The following is a 27,804-nucleotide window of genomic DNA, read 5'->3' on the forward strand; positions in this document are numbered from 1 at the left end:
ACTTTGGCAACTCCCCCAGCATGCTTTGCAAAAGCAGCAGAACCTTTGGGGACCTTCCAAAAGATACTCACCCCGAAGCCGTGATATAGTTACAAAAAAGGCGGGGGGGGTGTGGAGGGCAAAAAATGATCACATGTGGTTCTCTAGATTGTGTTTGGATTTGGAATAAGTTGATTTTCTATAGTCGTAGCCAGAAGAAGCTCACTGCACTTTGGTTCCATAGCAGTGAGCAAAGAGATGTTAGCTGGCCGTGCCACATGTGTGCACTGTTGCACGAGTGTGTACAAAACATATTGATTATAGCAATCAGAGCATTTGTTTTCTTGTTTCTTAAAATTTTTTTAATGTTTATTTATTTTTGAGAAAGAGAGAGAGAGACAGAGCACAAGTAGGGGAGGGTCAGAGAGAGAGGGAGACACAGAATCCAAAGCAGGCTCCAGGCTCTGAGCTGTCAGCACAGAGCCCGACGCGGGGCTCGAACCCACGAACCGCGAGATCATGCTCTGAGTTGAAGTCAGATGCTTAACCAACTGAGCCGCCCCAGCTACCCAGAGGATTTCTACCATTTCCCCTCAAAACTGAGGATGATAGCCGGAATTAGCATTTGTGAGGAGAAGGTGCCCAGAGCAGGTGGATTCGGGAAGGAGAAAATGTGTTTAGTTGGTGTGTGTGCAGGACAGACAGGCACGCTTGTCACGACCGAGTCCGGAACCTTTGAGACCGGGGCCCGCGTGATCACCTGGTGATCACTGTCGAGGACCAGAGCCTGTTTGCACCGGCTCCCGGGGCCGTGGGGCCCACGACAGGTGACTCCACGTGCCCTTTACAGCAGGGTTTCTACGCTGTTGTGATCTGACTCGATGCTGCGGCCGCCACTGCTTTTATGTGCGTGTGAAATGAAACATTTTCCATCTCGCGTTGGCAGGCCTGAAAGCGGGAGATGAGATTCTCGAGATCAATAGCCGGGCTGCAGGCACCCTGAACTCCTCTGTGCTCAAAGATTTCCTCACGCAGCCGTCCCTGGGCCTCCTGGTGAGGACCTACCCCGAGCTGGTCGGGGGTGTGGAGCTGCTGGACTGCCCGCCCCACCGAGCGGACGGCCCCGCGGATCTCAACGACAGCCCCCTGGCCTTCCTCAGCAGCAACCCAGGTATGGCTGCGCCGTGTGCCGGACCCGCATCTGAGCCCGGGTCAGCCGGGACCTGCTGGCGGTGTGTGTGTGTGTGTGTGTGTGTGTGTGTGTGTGTGTGTGTGTGTATGTGTGTGTGTGTTCCAGTGGCCTGGGGCCAGCAGGCCTAAGATGTACGAGTGAAATGAACTGGTTACAGAGTGTGTGCTTCCTGTTAATTTCCAGGGGTCGGGGGACTTGTGTTCTTGCGGAGTAACCGTTTGTCCACTAATCAACCTGTCACACACGGAGCTGCTGCTGCTGTGTATCATTTTGGAGAAAGTCGAATGGGTAGAGGCCCCCGTGTCTGGGCTGTGGGTGGAGATGACAGAGATTCACCAAGGCTCCGGGTCCCCCTTCTGCCTTCCACGCCACCATCCCCCAAACCGTCGAGCCCGTGCTTTCCCTTCTGTGTGGGAGAGGGTACGGGCTGCCCCGCGTGGAAATACGCCCAGAGCTCTCATTTGGTCAGCTTCTCTCGGGCTCGCCCGGTCTCCAGTCGGAGCAGGAGTCCACAGGTGCAACCATGCCCTGCCTTACCCACTGCGCTTCCTGCCCTCAGCCTTTCTCCCTATCCCTTTGTAACCTTGTGCTTACCCTAAAAGAAGCAACTTGGGGGCACCCGGGTGGCTCAGTCAGTTAAGTATTTGACTTCGGCTCAGCTCATGATCTCATGGTTTGTGAGTTTGGGCCTCGCATCAGGCTCTGCACTGACAGTGTGGAGCCTGCTTGGGATTCTCTCTCTCACCCTCTCTCTCTCTGCCCTCCCTCCCCCCAGCCCCAGCCTCAAAATTAAGAAATAAACTTAAAAAAAAAAAAGAAAAAAAAAAAAGAAGCAACTTGTATGCTATCTGCCCCTTGAAGCCTCCCTGCTCCGGGTCCCTAGGACCCTGCAAAGACCTCTTTCACGTGGGCCCTAGTCGTACAATACTGTTCTTACTGGTTTGTCTCTCTGTCCTGAGTTTGTTCCTGGGACTGGGCTGACACCTGCTTCACTTTGCTGCACGGCACCCCGTTCTTGTTGAGTGAGGGTCCGTGAATGAGCCCACCAATCAATAGCATGTTGCTGTCACTTCTTTCTCCATGACCTGGTTCTAGCAGTGGGGTTGATTTAGTAAGTTGGGGTCTTTGGATTTATTTTCTTTTCAAAACTTGAATTAAAAAAAAAAGTCTTTGATTTCAAACTCTGGGTATAGGTACTTTGAATATTCTTTGCCCTGTCATTGATTTTTTTTCAGTTTATTTACTTATTTTGAGAGAGAGAGAAGGAAAGAGAGAGAATCCCAAGCAAGTTCTACAGTCAGTGCAGAGCCCAATGTCATGGACCACGAGATCATGACCTGAGCCCAAGTCAGACACTGATTGAGCCACCCAGGCACCCTCCTGTCACTGTGTTTCAAATTCCCTTCTGAAGTTTGGCTTGATGAGAATAGATCCCCAGCAGAGCCCTTGGGAGAGCACATTCTTTTGTTCAGTGGCTGTTGCAGGAATTTGACAAGTTGAGGCTTCAGAAAATTGATCACATTTACTGCTGTTGACTTCCTTGACTCATTATGTCATTGCAGTACCCACACCCCAATCAGATTTTTAGAAAATGTTTCCAGGGAGCTGTGTACCCCTATGGGGAATGGAGACCACGAAGGCTATTCTTTTGTGTGACCACAAGATGGCAGGATTGATCCCATAAAACTCAGTTCACAGAGACTGATGTTTCTATCTGTAATATGACTCTGAATGAGGCTTGTTGTGTTAGGTTATGTTGGGTTATTTAAAGGATTTTTATAAGATCTGGATGTACGTACTATGTACATACAGTGTATTTCAACTTTCTTTGAATTTTTTTTTTTCCGTCTGAGCCCTTCCTGTGGGCTATGGATATAAAGCAGGGGTTGGCAAACTACAACCCACAAGCCAAATGCAACCCATGGCCTGTTTTTACAAGTAAAGTTTTTTTGGAACTGTTTAAGCAAACTGTTTAAATAAAGGTTGATTGTCCCTATTTTGGGGTGTTTCTTCTTTAAAAAATTGTGTGTGTGTGTGTGTGTATGTGTGTGTACGTTTTGCAAATTTTTATTAAAATTGTTTTAATTAAAATGTATTTGCATGCATGTATTTATTTTAGAAATATTGAGTATATTCTGTATATATAGTAGCTGTCCCATCTTTTATATGATGGAGTTTTAAACCTAACTGACCTCTACATAGTACATGTTACCTCCTTCAGGCCAGTCACCTTTGAAGGCTGAGTGCTTACTCCACCAAATCTACCGGTGTTTAAAACACATTAAAATTTCCATTTTGGAATCATTCTTAGAAGATGTATCCATTCCTTTGCTTCTTTTCCAGTTAAACGATACTATTTTGCGATGATCAAAATCCTTCAGAACACAGTCCCCTGGGTCAAATTCAGGTCATTAAAACTGGTTCAAGCATAAAGCAAAAAGGTAGTCATCGTGTTAGTTTTCTTCAGCATTAACACGTTCCAGAAGAATTCTCAAATGCCCTGGGCAGTGGCGGTCCAATTGGAGCAGCTGAAGCCTCTTTGCCTTCTTTCTGGTCGCTAGCAGCTCCTAGTCCCCATTTCACCATGAAAAATACAAGAGGCAAGGAAACAGGATAAAATAATCTGAAAGACTGCTCCGTAATGAGGCAGAGATAAAGCAGTATCCACTGACAGCTGCAGTTAAAATAGTAAAGAAAACAACTAGACAATTTGTACAATGGGGAGGCTGGACTATCGCCTTAGTCTAAATTTAGAAGGAGCTAAAAATAAGAAGCATCCTGAGTGCAGGTTTGAGGTCTGATGCAAGGGACCGTCTTAACGGTGGTCACAGTGAATGTTTGGCCACGTTGACGGAGGGCCAGGCAGTGTCTCAGGGACCCTGGGGTCCACGTGAGCCCTGGCCGGTGCCCAAGTAGGCAGGCGTGGCCCAATCTTGCCCTCAGAACCCTGAACTGAAATATGGGACTAACTTTCAGCACTGGATTATTTCTGAACCCCTTTGTTGCATAAGTTTGTTTCCTCTCTGAAAGCCCCACACCCTAGTGAGATAGAGTGGGCTCTGGGACCATGTTTCTTGGGACTAAGTCCTGGTTCTGTGTTTATTAGCTTTCTGTCTTTGAACAGGTTATGCTTAATCTCTCTGTGCCTCAGTGTCCTTGTGCATAAAATGGGGATGATACCACAGTACTGCCTCACTAAGTTGTTGTGAGGGTTAATTGAGTTATAAAAGTGAAGTGTTTTGGGGGTGCTTGGGTGGCTCAGTTGGTTAAGCATCCAGCTTCAGCTCGGGTCATGATCTCGTGGTTCATGAGTTCAAGCTCCCCATCGGGCTCTGTGCTGACAGCTCAGAGCCTAAAGCCTGCTTTGGATTCGGATTCTGTCTCTCTCTCTCTCTCTCTCTCTCTCTCTCTCTCTCTCTCTCTCTCTCTGCCCCTCCCCCTCTCATGCTCTTTCTCTGTCTCTCAAAAATGAATAAATGCTAAAAAAAATTAATAAAAATATAAGTGAAGTGTTTAGGTCTTAGTGCTCAATAAATGTTATGTGTTCAAAGCACAGTCTCTTATGGAGACATGAAGATTTGTGGCTTGTAACCGGAAGCTGCTCATTTTTGATCTCTCTGGTCTCTACTCCATCCACCTCAACCTGCAACAGGTGAATTGTCTGAGAACTAAGTTTATGAATACCTTACTTAAGTATTTCCCTTTCCCAGGCAGAAAGAAATGAATTCTGCTGACTAGGTGCTGAGACACCTGGGCCCCTTTTCAGAGATGGTGATTCCCATGATCTGGGGTGGGGCCTGGTCATGTCCCATGTCCCATGTCCCATGATCTGGGGCATTTGTACTTGTGGTTACTTAAAACTCAGGGGATTCTAACGTGCAGCTGGGATTGGGATCCACTACCTTTGCTCTCCAACGGTCTTTGTTTGTTGATCCTCTTTTGATTGTCTTGTGAGAATGACAAGGTGATTGGAAAGTTATGGTCATACGCAGACCATCTGTGGTGGCATTTGTTGACATCATATTGTGGCCTGAGATTTTTGTAATGGAAATCCGTTAGGGGATGTGGAGTGTGTCCCCGCTCTTGTGTCCCTTGAGAAGGAAGCATGGCAGATGGGTTGCTGTGTTGGCATAGAAAATAAGAGACCTCATCCTCTGTGTTCTCCCTGAGACTCAGCTTCCCATTCTCAGTCATTGACCACCTGGGGTCCTTGTCAAAATCTTTCTTGGGGCGCCTGGGTGGCTCAGTCGGTTAAGCGTCCGACTTCGGCTCAGGTCACGATCTCGCGGTCCGCGAGTTCGAGCCCTGCGTCGGGCTCTGGGCTGATGGCTCAGAGCCTGGAGCCTGCTTCCGATTCTGTGTCTCCCTCTCTCTCTGCCCCTCCCCCGTTCATGCTGTGTCTCTCTCTGTCTCAAAAATAAATAAACGTTAAAAAAAAATTAAAAAAAAAATCTTTCTTGAGCTACTTTCATCCCCCTCCCCCCACCTTTTTTTTTTTTAATGTTTGTTTACTGATGTACTGGTAAGAAAATGGAGGAAGGATGTCTAGACAAAACGACAGTCCCTTGAGTGGCTGTTGTTATAGAGAGAACCTTGGAGTGAAGAGGAAGCTGAGGTAGGAAGTTGCAACACTGTTTGTGTGAGGTTTCCAGAAAGCCTCTCGAATGCTCCTGTGTGATTTATTCTGAATACTGGTCTCCTCTGGAGCTACTCACATTTGGGGCCAGGTTATTCTTTGTGGTGGGGGGGGGGCTGTCCTGTGCATTAATGTAACCACTGTAAGTTAACGGTAGCCCCTTCCCCGAGTTGTGCCAACCAAAATCTCTTCACGTATTGTCAGCTGTCCCCTGAGCAACAAAATCTCCTCCCTTGGAGAGCCACTGGCCGCTTTACTAGAAGGAAAACCCACATTACCCAGTTAGGGAAATATTCACAGTGGGCATCAATATAGAAAAGCAAATCTCGGTGTACAATAATTTTTAAAGGTTTTATTAAACACTTATTGAGGGAATTCTAACACAAATACCCTTCTCTGGTATCTCCCCCTGGGCCTCCCCACCCACTGCCTTTTGAGTCAAGGGAAGAGCAAAGAACAAATAAATGCTTATTCTGAGGCCTTTCTCCCAAGTGTGAGTAGGATTGTTCTGGCATAAGATATTTATCATTGAAATTAATTCTTGGCACAAAGGTATTTCTTTCAGTAATTCTGCAATCCCCACATTTTACGTAAGTCGAAAGAATCACTACAGGAGCATCAGTGGTGTCTTTCCAAGGCTTCAAAACATCTGTTTGCGTCTTTCATTTTAAATCCCGCCATCAAGGCTCGAATCCATTTAATTGTTATGGTGAATGCAGCTCTGCTTTATCTTCTCTAAAATTCCTCTCGAAGGGTTGGGGCAAAGCCGGTGCCCTCATTTAGCTCAGTGTTACAATAAAAGTGCCAGAGTTCAGCAAACTGAAGTTGGTTCTTGTTTGAAAAGTGGTCATTATGGAAGCCGAGCTGGGCGTCTGCAGCTCACTCCGGCCTATGCGCGTCAAGGACAGTTGGGGCCATCGTTGTTTGGAGAGTCAAGCGCCTCCCTCCCCCCTTGATATACCTCAGGCACATCTGTCTGATGCTAAGTGGAGGATTAGAGTCTGTCCGAGTACACATACCCCTCCTGGAGGAAGTAGATTAAGCAGAGTTTGTTGTAACAGGAAAGGCTTCTGTGACAGTTGGGAGAGCCCAAGGCACCTTGGTCAGAGGACTGGTTGAGCACCCACCACGGACAGTTGTTTGATTTGCGGGCAGAGCCTGCTTCCCTCAGTGCCTGTGGAACGTACAAGTCTATTTCGGACCGTTGTTCCGTGCAGATTGTCTGGAGCTTGATTCTGAAAACACAAGACAATCAGGCAGCAGGGAGACACAACAGAGAAATAGGCACCGCACAGATTTTTTTCCTGCAAACAAATATGGCCCCATCCTTCGGAGGCTCTGAAGTCTCCCAGATACCAGTAGCACACGGTCTTCTGTTTGTTTGTTGATAAAATTTGGAGCCATGTGCGTTTTGTAAACTGTCTGGGCCCCATGGTTTTGTCACACAGCACCTGGCTTGCTTCCTGAGGCCCTGCTGGCGAGAGCCAAACATCTAGTCTTGATTTCCGGCTGGATTGGGTTGACGACACCCTCGAAATCCTGTGTGTGGGGAAAAATGGTTCAGAATTTCAGAGCCTCCGTGTGTGTATTTTAAAAGAACAGTAATGAACCTTGTATTATTTGGCTTTTACAACAGATTAACAGAGTCGGTAACGCTTAGATCTACGGTTTTGGGGGATGTAAAAATTTCTCTCCGTAGAGAAACGGACACTGAGATTTTGTGAAATTTGGCTGGGAACAAGTTATTTGTCAATGAAGTCAAAGTTGGAGAACTTTAACCTATTATTTTTTTTTTTTCCTCTGTAATTACTTTTGCTTTTTAGCTTTGTTGTGGAAAGAGTGTTTATGCTGATCATATACATATATTATGAGTGTTTCTATGGAATTCTTATATGACAGTAAAGTGACTAAAAAGCAAAATAAAATCCTGGCCTAGTGGTTAAATTTCAGCTAAATGTTTTTATTGACAGTGTCTAAACTTTTCTTGCCCCCTTGTCCTCCAATCATTTTTTTTTTTTCCTCACAGAGCTTTAAACTCAGGCATTAATCAAGGCATTATGAAAATCACTGTTATAATTGGTCCCTCTTTGGAAATGTTTGATTTGGAGAATCTGCTTATGTAGTACACATTGTTAGTACATCTCATAAGTGAAAGATTTTTATCTTCTTTCTTTAAGTCCCAAAGGGACTTAAATGGAGCCAGAGTGAATGTGTCTCAACCACGTAAATTAAAGATAAATCTAAACGCAGGCTTACGTTGATGTGTGCATCCTGCTAGTTGTGAGTGGGCTATGCTCGTCACAAAGGTTTTCTTGGTCACCAGAGCATTGTTATGATGTGAAAATCATTGTAAGGATTTTCTTTTGGAGGGGGAAGGGGCAGAGGGAGAGGAAGAGAGAATCCAAAGCAGATTCCATGCTTAGAGTGGATCCCAACGCAGGGCTCGAACTCCCGAACTGTGAGATCATGACCTGAGCCGAAACCAAGAGTCCGATGCTTAACCGACTGAGCCGCCCAGGTGCCCCGATATGAAAATCATTTTAAAAAGTGAAGAAATGACCACACCTATTTGCAACAATGAATGTTATTTATGGTGCTTCTAGGTCCCGTCCCCCCCAGCCTCAGCCCTACTCTGTGCTTCCTCATTCTCTGGGGCTGCCCAGCCCCCTGTCAACCCACTGTCTCTTCAGATTTGGCCCCGCTTCTTCTCTGTGTTGCCACATGGCTACTGGGCACCTCCTCTGTGCCAGACGTTGTGCTAAACGTGGGGATGGAATGGAGGTGAGGTGGCGGCTCCCTTGCTGTGACCACTTCTTCAGCCACCTCTCAGCCTTATCTTCGGCTCTCCCATCTCTCTGATGGTCAGCAGAGCCAGTGTGTGTGGGGGTGCACTAGGAAGTAAATGGGGGCAGCTCCCTCCGGGACAAAGAAGAAAATTCCTTCGGTGTCTGTTGTTGGAGGAAAGTCTCTTGTAGTGAAGGCGGTGGAGACCTGAGATAGGATGTTGCAAAACTACTGAGGCTGCCAAAAAACCCCAGCGGTGTTTTTGCATAAGCCTTTTAAGCTGGGGGATGTTCGGAGAAGGCCTTGAAGCATAGGAGCCAGAACATGACCTCATCTCTTTGAAGTCCCTGTTCCTGCCTCTCTGGCTTTCTTTGATTACTAAATCCCCCTGACCCATTTCCTGGTTATCTTCTGCTGGGTACCAAACCATCCCAGGACAGTCATTTTCCTTGCTCGTTCTTCTGTGTTTGGCAGTTTCGGGCGGGGCTCAGCTGGGTCCTTGCTGCCCTTGCCCGGAGTGGCACATTTGGCTGTGTCGTCTGGTGGCTTGACTGGGGCTGGCTTACAAGATGGCCTCACTTGTACGTTTGGTGCTTGGCTGGCTGGACCTCAGGAGGCTAGCCGGTGGTTTGTCTGGTGAGCTCAGAGATCCTGGGGGCAAACCAGAATCTGTGAGAACTCGTGAGGCCCTGGCTTGGAATTTTTGTCTCACCATCTATGTCACGTTCTGTCGATTGAAGCAACTCACAAGGCCAGTCCCAGTTCATGGGGTGGAGAAAAAGTGACACAGAAGTCTGTGCTCAAAGGGATGGACAGAATCATCAGTTTGCAAACAGCTCTACCAGCTGCATTGCTCTTTCTCTCTTAATTTATTAATTTCTGTCTTCAGCTAAGGGCAGAAGCATCGCATAGTGAAGTGGGAAAGAACACTTGCTTTAGAATCGGATACACCTATAGATACTGATTCATAGGAGTCCCTTTATTAGATATTACTGTTTTTGCCAGTTATATGTTGAAAATAACTTTTCTCAGTTTATACTGTGTCTTGTTGCATTTTGACAAAGAAGGGTTTTAATTTAATTCGATTTATTTATTTTTTAAAGTTTATTTATTTATTTTGGGTGAGAGACAGAGGGGCAGAGAGAGAGGGAGAGAGAGAGAATCCCAAGCAGGCTCCGCACTGTCAGCACAGAGCCCGATGCGGGACTCAAACTCACGAACCGTGAAATCGTGTCCTAAACCGAAATCAAGAGTGGGATGCTTAACTGACTGAGCCGCCCACGTGCCCCAGAAGGGTTTTTAATTTTAATAAAATCCGATGTTTCTGTCTCCTATGATTTGTGCTTTTTATATCTTATTTAAGAAGCCCTTCTCTTTCCTAAGGTAACCAACCTTGTCTTCTGTATTTTTTTTATAAAAGATTTCATACTTGGGGCTACTGACATTCTTCTGGTGTATGCCCCCCTGGTATTGATTTTTGTGAATGGTGTGTGTTAGGGTACAACTTTCTATTTCTCCATGTGAGTAGTCTTCTGTCATAACGTTTAGCAGATGTACCATTCTGTTCCCTGGGGTCTGAAGTGGCACATGTACTGTGCATATCACGCCCCCCTATGCGGAAGGGCCGTTTCTGGGCTCTATGCTCTGTTAGCCTGTGCTTTATAATACATTTTGGGATCTGGTAGGGAAACTACTGTAACGTTGTGTAATCTTGTTCTTTTTCTCTAAAACTGTCTCTGGTGTTACTGGCTTTTTGCTCTTTTGTCACCAATTCATTTCCCCCAAAATGCTGCTAATTGTAGTCTGAGGCTGAATACAGACTCTTCGGAATTTGTTGAGGTTTATGTTGTGGTCTGATGTGTGGCCTGCTTGTATAAATTGCCAACCCTTGGGGAAGATGCACACTCACAAATTCTTAGAAAAAGGGTTTGAAATCTATTCATGGATCAAGCTTAATAACGATTGATACATCTTCACGTGGTGGCTAAATCTGTTTTATCTGACATTTGTCGCGCTTTCTTTACATTGGCCAACTATATCTTCCCGTCCCTTTAGTTTTTTTTTTTTTTAACGTTTATTTATTTTTGAGAGAGAGAGAGAGAGAGACCGAGCGTGAGTGAGTGGGGGAGGGGCAGAGCGAGAGAGGGAGACACAGAATCCAAAGCAGGCTCCAGGCTCTGAGCCTACCGTGGGGCTAGAACTCATGAATTGCCAGATCACGACCTGAGCCGAAGTCGGATGCTTAACAGACTGAGCAACCCAGGTGCTCCTAAAAATAAAATCGTCAGAGGGTGCCTGGGTAGCTCTGTCCATTAAGCGTCCAACTGTATTTTGGCTCAGGTCATGATCTCATGGGTTGTGAGTTCCAGCTCTGCACTAACAGTGCAGAACCTGCTTGGGATTCTCTCTCCCTCTCTCCCTGTCAATCCCCCGCTCACTCTCTCACTCAAAATAAATAAGTAAACATTAGAAAATCAAACTTTTTAAAGACATAATGCTATTGCACACTTAATAGACTACAATGTAGTGTAAATATAACTCTTATATGCACTGGGAAACCAAAAAATTCATCTGACTTGCTTTATTGTGATATCCACTGCATTGCAGTGGTCTAGACCCAAACTCACAATATTTCCAGGTACAGCTGTATATCCCTTAGAGAGGTGGGGTTCGTTTGTTTGCTTGTTTGTTTGTTTTGTTTGTTTTGTTTGTTTTAGTGAGGTTCTGTTTGTAGCAAACTTTCTCACTCTTTGTTTCTCAGAGAACATTATATTCTCCTTATTGAATAATATTTTAGCTGGAAATACAATTCTATATTGGTCGTGTTAGCATTTGAAGATTTTTGTGCTTTCTTCAGATAGATCTTTTATTCTTTCTTGAACTTTTATTCTTACCTATTGAGCATTTTATTTCAGTGGTTAGTTCTCATTTTTAAAAACTCTGTGAATTTACCTGGTGTTTTCTGAAGTTACCTCTTGTCCCTTTTAAAAAAATATATTTTTATGCATACTTGCCATTCTGTATCTGATGATTACAGTATCATTCCTTGGGAATCTGCTTCTGTTGTTCATTGTGTCTGCTGCTTCTCACTCATGGGGACCTGGTTCTTCCTGGGTTTTCTAATAATGGACTAGGAGTTTTTATTTGATCAAGCTTTATCTCTGGGCATTATATGATACCGTCTTTAAGAGTGAATTCGTCCAGAGGGATTTTGATTGTGTCTTTGCCAGAGCCCTTGGAATACAAATCTACAATGATTTTAAGGTAGTTTGTTCATCTTAAGTGTCACGGACTGAATGTTTGTGTCCTGCCAAAATCTATACATTAAAGCCGTGAGCCCCGTGTGATTGTTCTTTGGAGTTGGGGCCTTTAGGAGGTAATCAGGCTTAGCTAAAGTTGTGAAAGTAGGACCCCATGATGGGGTCCCCCCCATATGGGGTTAGTGTCCTCGTAAGGAGAGCAAGTGAGCAGAGCTCAGTCTTCCCTTACGTGCACGAGGAAAAGGTCATGTGAGCACATTGGGAGATGGTAGCCTTCCACAAGCCGGGGAAGGGTCTCCACCAAGAACTGAATCTGTGAGCCCCTTGACATTGGACTTCCATCCTTCAGAACTGAGAGAAATAAATGTCTGTTATTTAAGCCACCACCTCTGTGGTCTTTTGTTACAGAAGCCCAAGCTGACTAAGACATAGAGTCTTCTGGAGGCAGTACATGGTGTAAATTTGAATCTCAAACACCCGTGGGGTCAGCCTGTGGTTATCCTCTTTGGAGAACTCCCCCCCCCCCCCTTGCTCCCTCCCTGGTCTTCTGTCCAGAGTGTAGGCAGAATCAGACAAGCTTCCTTTCCCCTCCTCCCCTCCCTTCCCCTCCCCTTCCCTCCCTTCCCCTTCTCTCTCCTCCCCTTCCCTTCCCTTTTGCCAATGAATACCTGTTTCTTTTATCTTTTTACATCTTTTTAGACCAAGGGTGTAGCCCTTCAAAGGAACCGTGTGAATGAATGCGGGAGAGTCAGTTCCAGGTCTCCAACTTGTGCCGATCTGACACCTGTTTTCTGTCTCTGGTCTTTACAGTTGAAACCAGAGTCTCCAGGACATTGGCTCCCAAGCTGTGATGGTACCGCTGTTGGGAAATGTGTGGGTGCATTTTTATTGGCACAGAGATTGGGGAGTGCTAATTGTATTTAGTGGCCAGGAGCGAGGGAGACTAAGTGTCTGCCAAATGTGCCATTTTGTACCCCGCCCCCCAGAATTGTTCCTCTCCTAACACCCGTAGGTCTCTTTCTCTCTTTGGGAAACACTGCTCTAGGGTTTGGGGACTGATGGATTTACTCAATATCACCACAGCTTTTAGACTGGCCCCACCACACCAGCTTCTTTTATTGTCTTCATTTTGGGCCCTGGGACTCGTTGGAGCTCAGCTCTATGTTTAAAAGGATTTTGTTATGTTTTATTTATCATTCTTAAGTGTTGTGTAGAGGTGAAGTTCCCTCCTTTCTTTCCTTTCCCTTCCTCCTTCCCTCCTTCCTTCTTTTCTTTTTTTCTTTTCTTTTCTTTTCTTTTCTTTTCTTTTCTTTTCTTTTTTTTTTTCTTTTCTCTTTCCTTTCCTTTCTCTCTGATTTTTCCTTCCTTCCTTCCTTCCTTCCTTCCTTCCTTCCTTCCTTCCTTCCTTCCTTCCTCTTTCTTTCTTTCTTTCTTTCTTTCTTTCTTTCTTTCTTTCTTTCTTTCTTTCTCTCTCCCTTCCCCTGTCTCCTTCCTTCCTGCCTTCCTGCCTTCCTGCCTTCCTGCCTTCCTTCCCAGGATACCTAGCGCCACTGTATCATTAACAATGAAATCCTTTCATCTGTTTTCTCACTACCTTGTGAGCATCAGCTGTCCCCCAGGCATTGCATTACACAGTGGGGTCTGTAGGGTCACAGCAGTTGGCTGTACAGGCAGGGGGGTTGCCATTCTGCAGACTGCAGTGTGAATGGTGCCCTGTGGGCTGTGCAGCCTGGCTGTTTAAGACAGTGCTGAGTGAGCCGTGGTTTCTGTGATCCAAGAGCTCAGTGCTTAGCAAAGTGTCCCTAAATGAGCTCATCTGCTCCTCTGCATTGGAGATCAACTCTTGCCGTTTTCTCTGGCCCCAGCCTCTAGGCCACTGCCCCCGGACAGAGTGTTCAATCACTTTTTCCCCACGGAGGTGACAATATGATATAGTTGATAGCCACCAAGTTGACTGAGCTGCTTTCTTTGACTGCTACTGCCATATGGTAGAGTGAGCCAGTAATTAGAAAATCCTAGAGCCAGAGCAAAAGGGAGGACACAGACAGAAACTTTCATTCAGAGTGTATTCACTTTGTTGGTGCTTCATTCCAGAGGAGGAGGGGAGACCTCAGGATACCATCTTGGAGCAGTGCTCGCTGGGAGGTGGGCTTCCTCCCTGTTTCCCAGCTGACTTCGAGTCCAAACAAAGTGATGCCAGGCAGGTTATGACTGTACTGGTGTCACTGGATAAGGCAACCTCTTTGCAAACCCAGGCTTTGTCATCCGAAGAGTCAGAAAGTGGTTCCCTTAACTCTCTCATCTTCTATCCTGTCCATTTATAGTGATGGTGCTGTCGTCCCGGATCCAGTGCCAGACTGGTTTGATTATACCACTGTCTCATCAGATTACCTAGAGGTTTTTAAATGTCTTAGAGCCTTGGAACTCCAGGTGTGGTCCGTGGACCTACAGTACTGATTGGTGTCATTGTGGGGCTTGTAAGAAATGCAGAATTTTCGGTTCGACCCCAGATCTTTTGAATCTGAATCTGCAGAGTGTGATCCCCTGTGGGTTCAGATGCTCTTTAAATTTGAGAAGCGCCCCCCAGAGGCCTGTGATTGCAGTGTTCTCTTCCTTCTCTTTTACATAGAGTATGCCGGGAAGTATGGAAGTTTGGTGTTCTGTTTATAGCTTGCCAGACTTCGCAAAAACAGGTATCATACGTATTGTGGACCGAATGTTTACGTCCCTGGGTCCACCTCCAAATACCATGGCGTGGGAGGTTAGGGCTTCAACTTGAGTTTGTTGTGGGGGGGCGGGGCGCATCATAACAATTAGGTATTGGAAAAAAATATATATATATATGCTATAATATAAAAATAATACCAGTAACAATAAAAACACACTTCCTGAGCCAAGATCGTGGAGCTCGTATTTGGAGGGTCTCACAATGTATGTACCTGTCGTGAGCCTGACCCCGTGCCCCGCTTTGCACAGGCATGGCTTTTAGCAGTTGGTGCACATGCCGACCCTCATTTTCCTCTGATGTCGTCTTGCAGGGCACGGCCTGTGCGGCGAGCAGGGCAGTGGTGCTGAGACCGCTCTGGAGGAGACCGAAGGGCCGGACCTGGAATCCTCAGATGAAACTGATCACAGCAGCAAGGTGAGAGATTTTCATTTTCACGTCCCACGTGTCAAACCACCGAAGAATCACAACCGACACGTCACCTTTGCAGCCGTATGCGGTCAGGAGGCCTCTCCCCGGGACCAAGTGCTTTTACTCTGAGAGGTCACTAAATAAGACACAAAATCCAAATTACCACCTTGGTAACAAACCTGTGCGTGAGCTTACAGGGCAGAAGTCCCTTTGCCTGGGTTCAAGTCTCATTTCATCCGATTTCCTTCTTACGTCTCCGTCTGTGCTTGAAAAGGCAGCATCGAGTTTGTGTGCCGCTGGGTCAGTTACACCTTCTTGCTCTTCTGGTTTCTGCACTGAACTCTTCTTGGATTGTCTGTGTGTGGCTCCTGTTAAAGGGAAAGAAACCATCTTTTAATTTATTCGAATAGCATGTTCCTTGGTTGGCTGAGGCCTTATTCTGCCTCTCTTTGGTGGAAGGCGGAGTATTTGTTTCCCATAATTCATCATGCTTCCACCCTTCCACCATCACTTCCCAGAGGGTTCTGTGGATCAGTAAGTAACGTCTTCTTAGCACAGTCTCCAGAGTACGACAGTTTGAAAACCTGGTGTTACCTCTGTCCAAAGGCCCTTCCGCAGCAAAAGTCATTGTATGTGATTCTGTTTCTGTATTTATTCACCTTAAAAAAAAAACAAAAAACAAATAATACGCACGTGTTTATTTTGATCCCTCCACCTAGCTTTTGTTCTTCTGTTTGATATTTACCACTTGCCCTGATCAAATCCTGTAACAGGGTGATTCTTGCCTTCGCCCAGTGATTGGATGACTGGGGAGGTCAAATAATATAACAGTAGGAGAGCACGTTGGCCAGGGAAATATATGATTCAAATATGAACCCTTATTTAAAAAAATCTGCATTTCTCTATGTGTCCTTTTTTTTTTTTTTTTTTTTGTCTCTCTTGGTGTTTCTGTCTCTGTAAGACTCTCTTGAGTGCCTGTGTCACTTTTACCCATGTGTGTGTCTTTGGTCCTCATGGGATTACCTTCCTTGGTGTCCTTTCTAAGTTGGGCGCAATATAAAATTTAATATTTGAATATAAAATTTAATATTTAATATGGAAATTTAATATTTGGAAATTTAATATTTGAACTTTCAAATTTAATATTTGAAACTAACTTTAATATTTGTAAAGGGCTTTATGTTGGTTATTAATTAAAACGCAGATGAATGGTAGGGCACCTGGGTGGCTTCGTTGGTTGAGTGTCCCACTTCGGCTCAGGTCAAGATCTCGTGGTTCGTGAGTTCGAGCCCCACATCGGGCTCTCTGCTGTCAGCACGGAGCCCGCTTCGGATACTCTGTCCCCCTTTCTCTGCCCCTCCCCATCTTGCATTCTCTCTCTCTCTGTCTCAAAAATAAGCATTAAAAAAAAAAACCCCACAGATGAATGGAAATACACACATTTCATTTAAAGCCAAAAAAACCCAAACAAACAAAAACTTGCTTAAACTTACCTTTTTTATGTTTGTGGCCCTTACTTTACTTTTACATACTTGGGGGAGGAGACAGGGACAGCCCCCCTCAGGGAGAAATGGATATTTCCAAACTGGGGTCAGATATTTCGAAAGGTATTTATTAAGTTATTTTGTTATTGAATGTTAATTCTCAGTTTCTAATTTGATTTAGGAATACGGCTATTTTTCCTATATCTAAAACATTAATCTCTGAATACTTTTGAACTTGGATCATTTTTACCTCACTGTAATAGCCCCGTGTTCTCATTCCTTGTGGATTTTGAGATTGTTTTCATTTAAAATTTTGTGAGTCATGAGGTCCTAAACAGGGTCCTCTATAATATTAGGTCTGGCAGTGGAGAGGAAGGAAGGGGCCCTGGGGTTTTGTTGACTGCCTGTGGATGCCTGTCTGACTTCATGGTTCTTTCTCCAGAGAACAGGCCCTACAGCTCGCCTGGAACAGACAGGGTCAGGTGCAGGAACAGGCCAGCTCGTCCCTGGATTTCACTGTAGCGATGCTCAGTGCGCTTTCCTGAGAGAACAGCTTCAGAGTTATTGATGACAAGTTTGGGTGATGATCAGTATTTTTGAAGCTAGTGCAGTGACCCGTGCTAAATCCATAGGTTCATCTTTTCTTTTCACCAGGTCGGAGGGCACTGTGTGATTCTGTACCTGAAAATACTCCCTAGGTTTGCTTTGATTCACATTTTATCTTTAGTTGAATGATTTTGTCACTCAACCCAAGTTAGTTAACTGAATTAGCCTTTAATGAGTTACTTTCTCACTTTGGATATTTGGAAGCAAAAATCTTAAATTGTGCAAATGGTTCTTCTGGAGTCTGGGTCCTACTGTGGATTCTTGTACATATTGGACACCATTCATATTAACTTCCCTCATGCTCGCAATACCTCTGAGAGAGAAATCCTATGATTCCCTCTATCTTATAGGTAATGACATTGGAACAGAGAGGTTAACAACTCACTGAAGGTCACACAGCTCTGAGATGGCAAAACCAGGCCTTGTATTGTTATCGGCTATGGTAAAACTATCTTCTGGCCACATTGGTTAAAGTGTGGTGTTAAATACCAAGTTTCAGAAAAAGGAGTTAATTAATTAATGTGCTGTGTAAGTCAATTAGCTAGAAACTCATTAGCCACTTAAATATTTTCTTAATGCTTAAGCTTTTGGGGTGTCTTTTCTTATGATTTAAAGTAAGGAATACCTGGGGGTGCCTCAGTCAGTTAAGCTTCCAACTTGGGCTCAGGTCATGATCTTGTGGTTTGTGGGTTCGAGCCCCGCATCAGGCTGTGTGTTGCCGGCTCAGAGCCTGGAGCCTGCTTCGGATTCTGTGGCTCCCTCTCTCCCTGCTAGCCCCTCCCCCTCCACGGACGCGCCTGAGCTCTTGAGCACGCACGCGCTCTCTCTCTCTCTCTCCCTCTCTCCCCCAAAAGTAAGTAAACATTAAAAAAAAAAAAAGTAAGAGCAAGAGTTTCTTGATCAAGCTTATTCTTTTGACATGTCTCCTAGATCAGTAATTCTTCTTGAGAATAAACCAAACGTTAATTTTTAAGTTGTAAGCTGCCGTAAACACGGAAGGATGGTTTAGCCTTTGCTTCGAATGCACCAGGCTAGGTGTAGAATGTAAAAACAAGTAAATAAACAAACAAGTCAAGAAATGACATGAAATGAAACAAGCAGTCATTTTTTTCTTTCTTCCTGCTGAGTGTGTGAAGACTGTTGATTTTTTTTTTGTTTAATATTTTTGTTGCTCTTCCTAAATGAATTGCTTTACGAAACATTGGGCAGAATACAAGAGAATGCAGGCTTGAGTGTTAATGTGTTTTTTGATTTTTTTTTTTTTTGTAAATAGCAGTTTTCGCTATTTGTGGCCTTTTGGGGTTAAGCAAGTAGATAATTATGAGCTTGCCAGGCATTGGTGGCCCCGGGGTGGGGGCGGGGCTCCCACACCGCAGGGGGGCAGTCTAGCCTCTTTGTGAGCCACCTCCCTCCTCTTGTGACTGTGGTGATAGCCTCAAAGGGGGCCTTCTCCACCGGCCACTGGTTTCTCTGCTTCTCCTGGAAAACTCTTGTCTCTGGAAATGAATGCTGATGAGCTCCCGGCTGTCGGCTGTCGTTATGCATCCCAGGCCCCCTGGCAGCTGTGATTTTGTTTTCCATTTAGCCAATGTATTAGAATAATTTTCAGAACATTTCCATTCTGAAAGCCTTGCCTTCTCTCTCTTTTTTTTTTTTTCTTTTTAATCCAAATTGGGATTGTCTTGGAAATGTCTGCTTTAGTAACAAAGCATTAGCGGAAGATGTGAAAACATAAGCTGTTCAAAGAACGCAGTTTGTTTTTATTTATTTATCTATTTGTTTTTTAGTGCCTGCTCCCGGCTCAGTGAGAGAGGGGTGTCTTCAAAGTTGTGGGAGCCTGCCGGGTTGAATATCCCCGAGCACGGCATGACGCTGGCCAATCAGCTGATCTTGGCCGCAGAGCAGGCTGCTCACATCCTGGGCAGGCTTTTTCGGCTTTGTGTTCTGGTCCCTTTTGATTCTCCCTTTCTGGAACTTTTGTTGGTTAGCCAGGTGAAATCAAAGCATGAATTCTAGTCCGCGAGTTAGCCTTTGACCCCATCCCAGAGGCCGCTGACGGGAAGAGGGGTGCTGGTCTGGGGACGGGGGGCGCACTGCTGCCCTCCTTGCTGTGTTGAGATGCGACAGTAGGTTTCACCGGCGAGCCCGCATGGGCTGTCTGTGTGAGAGGATGCTCCCTTGGGAACTGGAAGGCGTTTGGCGCTCTCGGGGTATTTTAGGAAACTTCTCTTTCTGTGTGGAGCATGTCAGGTGGTAGCATTACCATGAGAATATATTCCTGATGATGTCTGCACTGTGGAAAATAAAGCGCAAGCCCAGGATCGAACACAGTTACAAGTCCGGTGACTCTGTGTATCAGACGCTTCCTCTGGTGAGCATGTTTGAATTCTGTCTTGCTAACCTTGTTTCTGTTATGACTTTCCAGCTGAATTGTCTTCCAGCCCCGTTTCCCCATATTGCGTCTTTTTGCCCTCCAGTTCCCCTTGTTGATAAAGAGACATGTAGTTTAGCATGGGGGTGGGCATCGGTAGTTGGTGTGAAGCCGAATTTGCCTCGAATCTTCACATTTATATATATATATTTTCATTCTTAAATGGCCTGAAGATGTGATATGTATTTTGTTTAACAATTTTTAAAAATGTTTTACTTATTTTTGAGCGAGAGAGAGACAGAGCGCGAGCAGGGGAGGGGCAGAGAGAGGGGGAGCCACAGAATCCGAGGCGGGCTCCAGGCTCCGAGCCGTCGGCACAGAGCCCGACGCGGGACTCGAACTCACGGACCGCGAGATCATGACCTGAGCCGAAGTCGGACGCCTAACCGACTGAGCCACCCAGGGGCCCCAGTAGGGTGTATTTTTAAAACGAAGTGAGGGTGGAGTTTTCCCCCTTTCTTTTGGTTGTTGAGATTTCGAGTGTGTTTGTATTATGTGTATGGCAAATCTCCCCTAACCCCACCTCAGAGTGTTCCGCATGTGTTTCTGGAAGAAGGGTGTTCACCTTGCCTCCTACAACGTTTTAAGTGTTTTGGACTTGATCTCTGCTTACTTGAGAAGGAGATGTTTATAGATGCATCGGCGCAGGGAATGTGTTGGTGGTTTGACGTCCACTGACTTCTATTGTACGTGTCAGTTCCTGTAGTAAGTGTTGAGTCCCTAGTAAGACAATCTGGTGGGTTAATGACAAGGACTCATTTAACCAAATCACACTGGACTTTTAAAAAGAGCTTCATATTAACATTGGAGTCTGCCCGCCGTGCGATCTTTGTGTCACTTAGTGCAGCTTGAACTTTGGCAGTAAGTACACCTGATTTACTCAGTTGAGCCTTCGTCCTTCCTAGAGGTCTCTTCTTCAAAGTTTGTTCAAAAGGAGACAGAGAAGGTGATGGAAAACTATGGGGATTGCCATTGTGTATAGTGGTCTCTGAAATTATAGAGAACATGACTTTGGTGTTTGTCTCCAAAAGAGCTTAAGTAAAGGTTATAAGATTTTAGGCCACTCCGGCCCCTTTTAAATCTGTGGGATGTGTTAAATCGGTCACACTTAAAGGACAGTTTTAGGACTCTGAACTCCTCTACAGATAGAAATTGCCCTCGGTGGTTGCATAACAGGAAGGGCTTAAACAGCTGGGTAGCTTGAGTCAATAGTGTGTACTTAAAAGCCTCCCCCTTCTTTTTGTACTTTCTTTTCATCTTCCACAGGAAGAAAGCGATATTATAAACATTGAGCTTCACGCTGGCCCCAGTAAAGTGGTCCATTTCCTCCTGCAATTGTGTACTCTCTTCTGCATGGTGGTTGGATAATTCCGAGCTATGGCAGTAGAACGGCTTTGCTACCTTGAACAGTCTCTAACCGGCAGCTCTGAAATGCCTGAAAGTGCTTTTCTGTTTCCAGGGTGACTGATTGCAGTCCTCAAGCCGGGAGAGGTCTGTACTTCTCCCATTGCAGAAACCTCGCTGTCCCCTCCTCCCGAGCTGCCCTTCTCCCCTTGTCCTGGTTCCAGGACACTTGGCTTTTGGGAGTGTGTTGAGAACCCCCCCACAGCAGCTGCCTCTCCGGGCATCTCTGACCCCGGAGCTTGGTGTAGAATAACGAGGAGACCACAAAACGCTCCGTGACAGAGCGGGGGAAGCTTTGCGTTCCTCGTACATCCTACATCGTGGCCTAGCTCCCTAGGACCTTGATGTTAAAAAAAGAAAAAAAGTTCTGGCCACAGCATAGGGTCAGGGGGACTTAAAAGTTGGGCCACAGCATACAAAATCTCTGCATTCTTCTAGAAAATACCTGCATTTCATACTGCCTTCTAAGGATGTTTTTTGGGTCAGATTTTAGTAAAACAAAATTCTCAAACTCGATGACATCATTTTAGGTTAAGTGTTTCCAAGCAAAAGTTTCCTTATGAGTTTTGTAAAACGTGCTTTGCCAGTATGCACTGTAACTTGAAATTCTGTCTTTTTATTCCTTATTTAAATAACATGGAATTGACAGTAAGCAGACTTCGTCCATGTTGAGATTACGTCCGTGTTCCTCGCGAGAGTTTATATCTTGAATCAGAGAACAGGGTTGCCCATATTGAAACTTCATTAACCCCCTCCTCTGTGTTAGAGACCACCTAGCTAAATCTGTCCTAAGCTGAGGATTTTGTCTAATAAGGAAGGGATGCCTAAGGCTTTGAACTCTCAGAAGAGGACTTAAGGGAATTTGGGGGTGTCTCTGGGATGCTAAAGGTTTTTCCTAATAGAATCCAGAACTTGGCTCAGAGCGGGAGAAAGAGGAGTAGGCCGGGTGTTTGGAGTGAGGTTGGATAGGACGTGGCTAGGTTTAGATGCACCATAGCCCTAGCCCACAGCCCACTAACCTTAGCTCTCCCCTTGGACCTGCTTAAAATAAGGATACCAGACCTTAGAAGTAGTGAGCTTCACACAGGTAAAGTCAGAAGCTCTCCTCACACTCTTGAAAATGGAAACCTCAGAGTGTGGTGAAACCAAGGGAATAAAAACCTGGAAAGACCTTCCCACACCTTCCATTACTATACGTAGATGTCGGGGAGAATGGCAACAGGTCAGTGTAGTGAGAACTGGGAGCACAAAGGGAAGTGTCTTCTGGAATCCTCTGCCTTTGCTATGTGTCAGAGTCCGCAGGTTGTAACTTTGGCCCCTCCTGAAAGTGTGAGGCGCCCTTGGTATACCATAGGAGGACATTGGATTTCACATGGTAACCTGTCTAAATGATAAAAGTGCAGAAAGGTGTGTTGCATCTCTGATGGGAACGAAGGGATGGATTTATTTATCATGAGGAGTAGCTTTGATGTTCATCTACAGGGAAATGACAGGTAGCTGTGGTTAGTGCCGGGCCGGTTAGAAAAGCTTTGTGAAAGGAAAGGTGCCAGTTATACGTTTGTTGCGTTAGTTTCCTTTGCAGAATTGCTAAATCCGAACAGTAAAAGTCAGGTGGGAAAAGCTAGAGAGCAGGGTAGTTACTTGTCAGACTTTCTCGCCCACAGGATTTTAGTTTTGTGAGGTTTTCTCCCCCAACCCCCCTGTCATGTCCATGTTATAATGCAGATGATATAAATCATCACTGGATCATTTAAAAGATGTGTGAGCATTTTTGTTACAACGGGTCTTTTATTCCTGTGCCATTTTTAAGACAAAGCCATATTTAAACTGGATGTTTCAGGGTGACAAGTTAGTAAAACACTAACATAACTAAATAAAACTGTGTAGTTGGTTTCTACAGAAACAAGCTTCGATTAAATTCTTTTTTAACGGCCTTGTTGAGATATAATTCACATATCATACAGTTGAGCCCATTTTGGTGAGTTTTTTTTTTTTTTTTTTTGTCAGTCACTGAAGGGAGGATTCTTCATGGGAATATACAATGTCTGGAACGCTGAATCCATAGAGAACATTGAACAGTGCCCCTGACAGGTGACTAATACCTTCTGGCACATAAGACTAGGGTTAGCACTAGCAGCGAATAAGCTGCGGTCATTGCAAGAGAATTGAAAGAATAATTTTGTGGATTTGGCTCTACTCTTGGCTTGTCATGCCATTGTTGTTAACGTATCCTTGTTAGGTCCTGATTTCCCTAGTCCTTGTCCTGCCTTTATTCCAGGCTCCCTTCCCTTCGGGATGTGCTAATGAAGAAAAGGCATATTAATGTTGGCTGCCCTCCTCTGCATTTAAGAGATTGCCCCCATGGGGTCCCCTTGGTTTTAGCTCCTCTGCCCTGCACAAAAATGCCAGCGTTGACTTTCAGCTCTGGGCGGCAACTGTTGTTTTGGGGAAGATGTTCTTCTCATGTTCTTCCTGGGTACGTGGGTGATAGAAGTCGTTCTTTATTTGCACACGTGTTGATTGGGAATAGTCTGTGCTGAGGGATGAATTAGAGAATGGAAGCCGGGGAGAGGAGGAGGAGGAGGAGTGGACAGCCTGCCTTCGAGGATGCCGGCAAACATTTGTAGGGTGGCACATTTGGACAAATATTAATAAACTAGATTTTGTGCTGCGAAGTAGCCTCTGGAGTCATTCCATCAGGGGCTTTAAAAAATATGCTGGCTCATCCCATCCTGGAGATCCTGATTGAATTGACCTGGAGGGTTAGCTGGGCATGTTCCCCAGGTGAGTCCCATATGCAGCCGAGGTGGCCAAGCACTGGGCCCAGGGATTTTCAGCAGCACTTCTACCACCCACGCTCTGGAGAACTGTCTTGCATAACTTGGAAAACTGGAACTTTAGAATCCTAGAACCCTCAACTTCTACCTGAATCATCCTGGGCAGAGACTGGGTGGAGGCTGGACTCCCCCACAGAAGCCTTATTCAGGGCCCAACAGCCTTTACTCCCGAGGAGGTATCTTTCTGTTTGGAGAAGCTACAGAGACAGAAAATTTTTTTTTTTTTCTTAAAATATATGAGTATATGTCATTATCTAGAAGGTTGCCTTAGGGCCAATCTTTAACAGAGCCAGAAAGAATCTTAGCTTATAAAATCATCTTCTGACGTTGCAAAGTATAGTTTACTTACCTGGGGGTGTGCTAATTAATTAGCCTTGTATTTTGAGTGGAATGCATTTCATTTTTCTGTTTCTCTGTCCGCTTATTTGTATGCTTCTTGCAGAGTAGTTATGAACACAGGCTTTGATCCACACTGCCTGGCTCAAATCCCAGCTCTGCCGCTTTGGAGCTGTGCAATCTCAGATGAGCTCCTTAACCTCTCTGGGCCTCCTTTGTCTCAGCTGTTTTGTAGGAATGCTAATAGCCCTTACTCACCCTGCGGGAGGGTTAACTACATCAGACAAGTGCCTGGCATGTGGTGAGCACTCGGAATGTGTTAGCAATTATTGTTATGGTTGTTTTGAGCATCCGAGCTCTCATATGTGCAGAGCGGTGGGGGGCAGGGGTGGGGAGGGAGAGATGTAATTCATGTGTGGCAGTTCATTAACCAGGAAGGACATCTTGAGGCGGAACAGATGTCAGACAGGTCTCTCTAGCGAGGGGTAACTTCATCTGCCTTGCCTTTTAAACCGTGCTCCGCAGAGCACGGAACAGGTGGCCGCATTTTGCCGCAGTCTGCATGAGATGAACCTCTCTGACCCGAGCCCATCGCCTCAGGACTCCACGGGGCCTCAGCTGGCCACCATGAGGCAGCTCACCGACGCTGACAAGCTGCGCAAGGTCATCTGTGAGCTCCTGGAGACGGAGCGCACCTATGTGAAAGTATGTCCCCTTGTCCCGCCCTGCCTTCCAGCGGGGCCTGCCTTCCCTCACTTCCAAAGAGGGGCTCTGTGGGTTCGTACCGCTGCTTGACTAACCACAAAGCCCGGTGGTGGTAATGAGACATATCTTGGTCCCCCTTGGAATCTGGCCTTTCTTCCGAACGTTCATTTCTCCTGCGTCTTAAGGAAGCTCATCAATTCTTAGAGCAATTCTTTGAGATTTGTAAGTGATCGACTGAGAAAGGAGATGATGGAGAATATTGAGTGAGCCTTCTGACCTTTCTGAATCTGTCGTTGGGCTAAGACTAAAATTGAATTGAGTTTTTGAAAAATGTAAAGGTGTCATTTTCGGGATCTAATTTGAGTCTAGGCAGAAGGGCATCTGTTTTGTTTTTATTCTCACTTGTGTTCAGACATTTAGTTATATTCCTGTGGCTATGTAATTTATTCCTTCATAATTCCGAATGTCTATAGAATATGTATAACTATAATAGGTGCATTGTTCACACACTGCAAAACGTACATTGTAATACATTCCTATGACTGTAATAGTTATATATTCCTATAACTATATAATTTAGTTAGATGTCACAACACTGTGATCTGTTTTTAATTATCTACTTTAGTCTTTAACTCCGGGGTCAGCAAATTATGGCCCTCGGGCCAAATTCAGCCCTCTGCCTGTTTTGACACATAAAGTTTTATCGGAACGTGGCCACACACACATTCACTTATGTGTTTGTGCTGCTGTCACAGGAAGCGGCTTTCCTGTTACAGCGGCACAGTTGTAACAGGGGCCACATGGCCTGCAGTCTAAAATATTGCAGGAAATTTGGGCTCACTCCTGCTTTAAGGGAATTTAATGACCTAAAGAGTGTAATGTTAGCGTTTGGGACATAATCTGTTTTTTCTTCTTTAGATGCTTTACAGACTTTTAGATGTGCTAATGAAGTATCCTTTCAACCCTTAGGACTTAAACTGTCTCATGGAGAGATACCTAAAACCTCTTCAGAAAGAAACTTTCCTCACCCAAGATGAGGTATGATGGAAAAACGACCTGACTTTGTGAGGGTCACATTGCAGTTGAACGTGGTGAAGAAGGAGCGAGGCACACAGGCAATACTGAAAGCAATTTGAATTTGCTTCATTGTAATAAATAGCTCAAATGATTGCCCGTTAAGCTCTTGGCTTGCACTCAGAGGGTGAGGAGCTGCCCCCCCCCCACCTTTCCCCCCTTCCCCATGGTGGGCTCGTTATCTTAATTGATAAGTATTGGTAGAAGAGCTTTGAAATCGGAAGCAAATAAAGTTTCTGACCACTAATGAGATGCAGAGTGGATTAAATTCTTTTTCCATTTTCCAGCTGGACGTGCTCTTCGGAAACCTCACCGAAATGGTAGAGTTTCAGGTAGAATTTCTGAAAACCCTGGAGGATGGAGTAAGACTGGTCCCTGATTTGGAAAAGCTCGAGAAAGTCGATCAATTTAAGGTAAGTCTCATCCTCAAAGGCATGAGGCTGCCTCCTAATGTCATGGGTGGGCTATTCTGTAGGTCAGGTTGACTCTCCTGATCGCAGGGGGGCCTGTACTCTTTCTGGTCATTTGTTGTGCTCGTGGTGTTGAGTCTTCATTGGACCTCCAGTGGCGTCCATTCAGGAAGGGAGTCTAAGAGGGGACCTTTGTCTGGCTAAGGGGACACTAGTGCCATCAACAGGTATCAAACCTGGTAGGTCTGCCAGCTTCTGCTGTGGAAGATAGACCAACCTTGACCTTTTGTTCTGTTTATGTGGGGCCCTTTAATACTTGTTATTAGCAAATTAGACCAGCACCCTTGGTTTCCCAGTAAACAAATTAATTTATCCTGTTCTGGAAAACTTTGCTTAATGGAAATGCTTATCATTATCCAGGAGGAACACAGTCTTCCGTCTTACAGCGTTCTTATAGCCTTAATGAGGATTTATGACGAGTACCGTAGTGAGGATGCTTACAGCTCGTGTCCTCCTCCTTGGCCGGGTTTCCTTTATTGCAGATAATTTCCTATGCTACACCTGCAAATGACAGAGCTCGCTGCTTCATGCACAGTGTTGTTGGCTTACATGTCACCGTCATACGCTTTTAAAAAACAGATTTTAAAATTCGAGCATAATTGACATAGAATATGCTGCCTATGTTCAAATTGCACAGTTTGATGAATCTTGCCCTATGTACATACCCATAACGATCAGCCCCGAATGTGTTTCTCCTGCTCTTTGGTGATTCCTGTCTCCCGCCCCTCACTGCCCGTCAGCCCCAGGCCACCGCGTGCACTTTGTGATACCATAGATTAGTTAGATTAACTTGCATTGTGCAATTTTATATAAATGGAATCATGCAGCGTGTGCTCTTTTTACGTGGCGTCCCGTCCTTGGTTTAATCACGTTTCATCCTTGTTGCTGCGTATCTCAATCTGCCAATAGTCCAACCTTGCCATCGCTCAGTGGTGACCCACCACACGGGTTAACAGGTATAGCACGTTCTGTTACCTTATCACCTTTTCTGGACACTTGGGTGGTTCCCAAGTTTGGGGCAGTTGCAAGTAAAGCTGCTGTGAACATTTGTGTACAAGTGTTAGTGTGGATATCTGCTTTCCTTTCTTCTGGCTAAACACCCAGGAGTAGAGTGGCTGGATCACGCGGTTGAGCCAATGTACCTTGTCACCGGCGGTTCCCCCTTACCCTCACGAGGAGGTCATGGTCTCTGTTTATAATTGTAGCCATCCTAACGCATGTGTAGTGGCATCTGGCTGTGACTTTCATTTTAATTTCCCTTATGACATGACGGTGCACATGTTCTGATGTGCTCGTTTGCCTGTAACGTATCCTCTTTGGTGACGGATCTATTCATACCATTCGCCCATTGATTTCTTTGGTTTTCTTACTATTGGGTCTTGAGTAGAAGTCCTTTACCAGAACCGGGATTTGTAAATATTTTCTTGTCATACAGTGTCTTTTAAAGATCAGGAATTTTAAATTTTGATG

The 27,804-nt window shown here is 45.3% G+C and overlaps 1 protein-coding gene across 9 annotated transcripts in view; it reads left to right on the top strand.

Annotated features, from left to right (window-relative positions):
- The window catches only part of TIAM1 (TIAM Rac1 associated GEF 1), a 382,305-nt gene that overhangs the window by 325,906 nt on the left and 28,595 nt on the right, over window positions 1-27,804 (top strand). For 8 of the 9 annotated variants that reach the window (XM_042999074.1, XM_042999077.1, XM_015542057.2 and 5 more), the window contains 5 exons: window positions 926-1,150; window positions 14,890-14,993; window positions 24,611-24,790; window positions 25,760-25,828; window positions 26,152-26,277. In XM_042999074.1, coding sequence (XP_042855008.1) covers window positions 926-1,150; window positions 14,890-14,993; window positions 24,611-24,790; window positions 25,760-25,828; window positions 26,152-26,277 — 704 coding nt within the window. Of the gene's footprint in view, window positions 1-925; window positions 1,151-14,889; window positions 14,994-18,611; window positions 19,449-24,610; window positions 24,791-25,759; window positions 25,829-26,151; window positions 26,278-27,804 lie in introns of those variants that run through there. The other variant, XM_042999081.1, reaches the window with a different exon arrangement.

Source organism: Panthera tigris, chromosome C2 (assembly GCF_018350195.1).
Source record: "Panthera tigris isolate Pti1 chromosome C2, P.tigris_Pti1_mat1.1, whole genome shotgun sequence".
NCBI classification, from domain to species: Eukaryota; Metazoa; Chordata; class Mammalia; order Carnivora; family Felidae; genus Panthera; species Panthera tigris.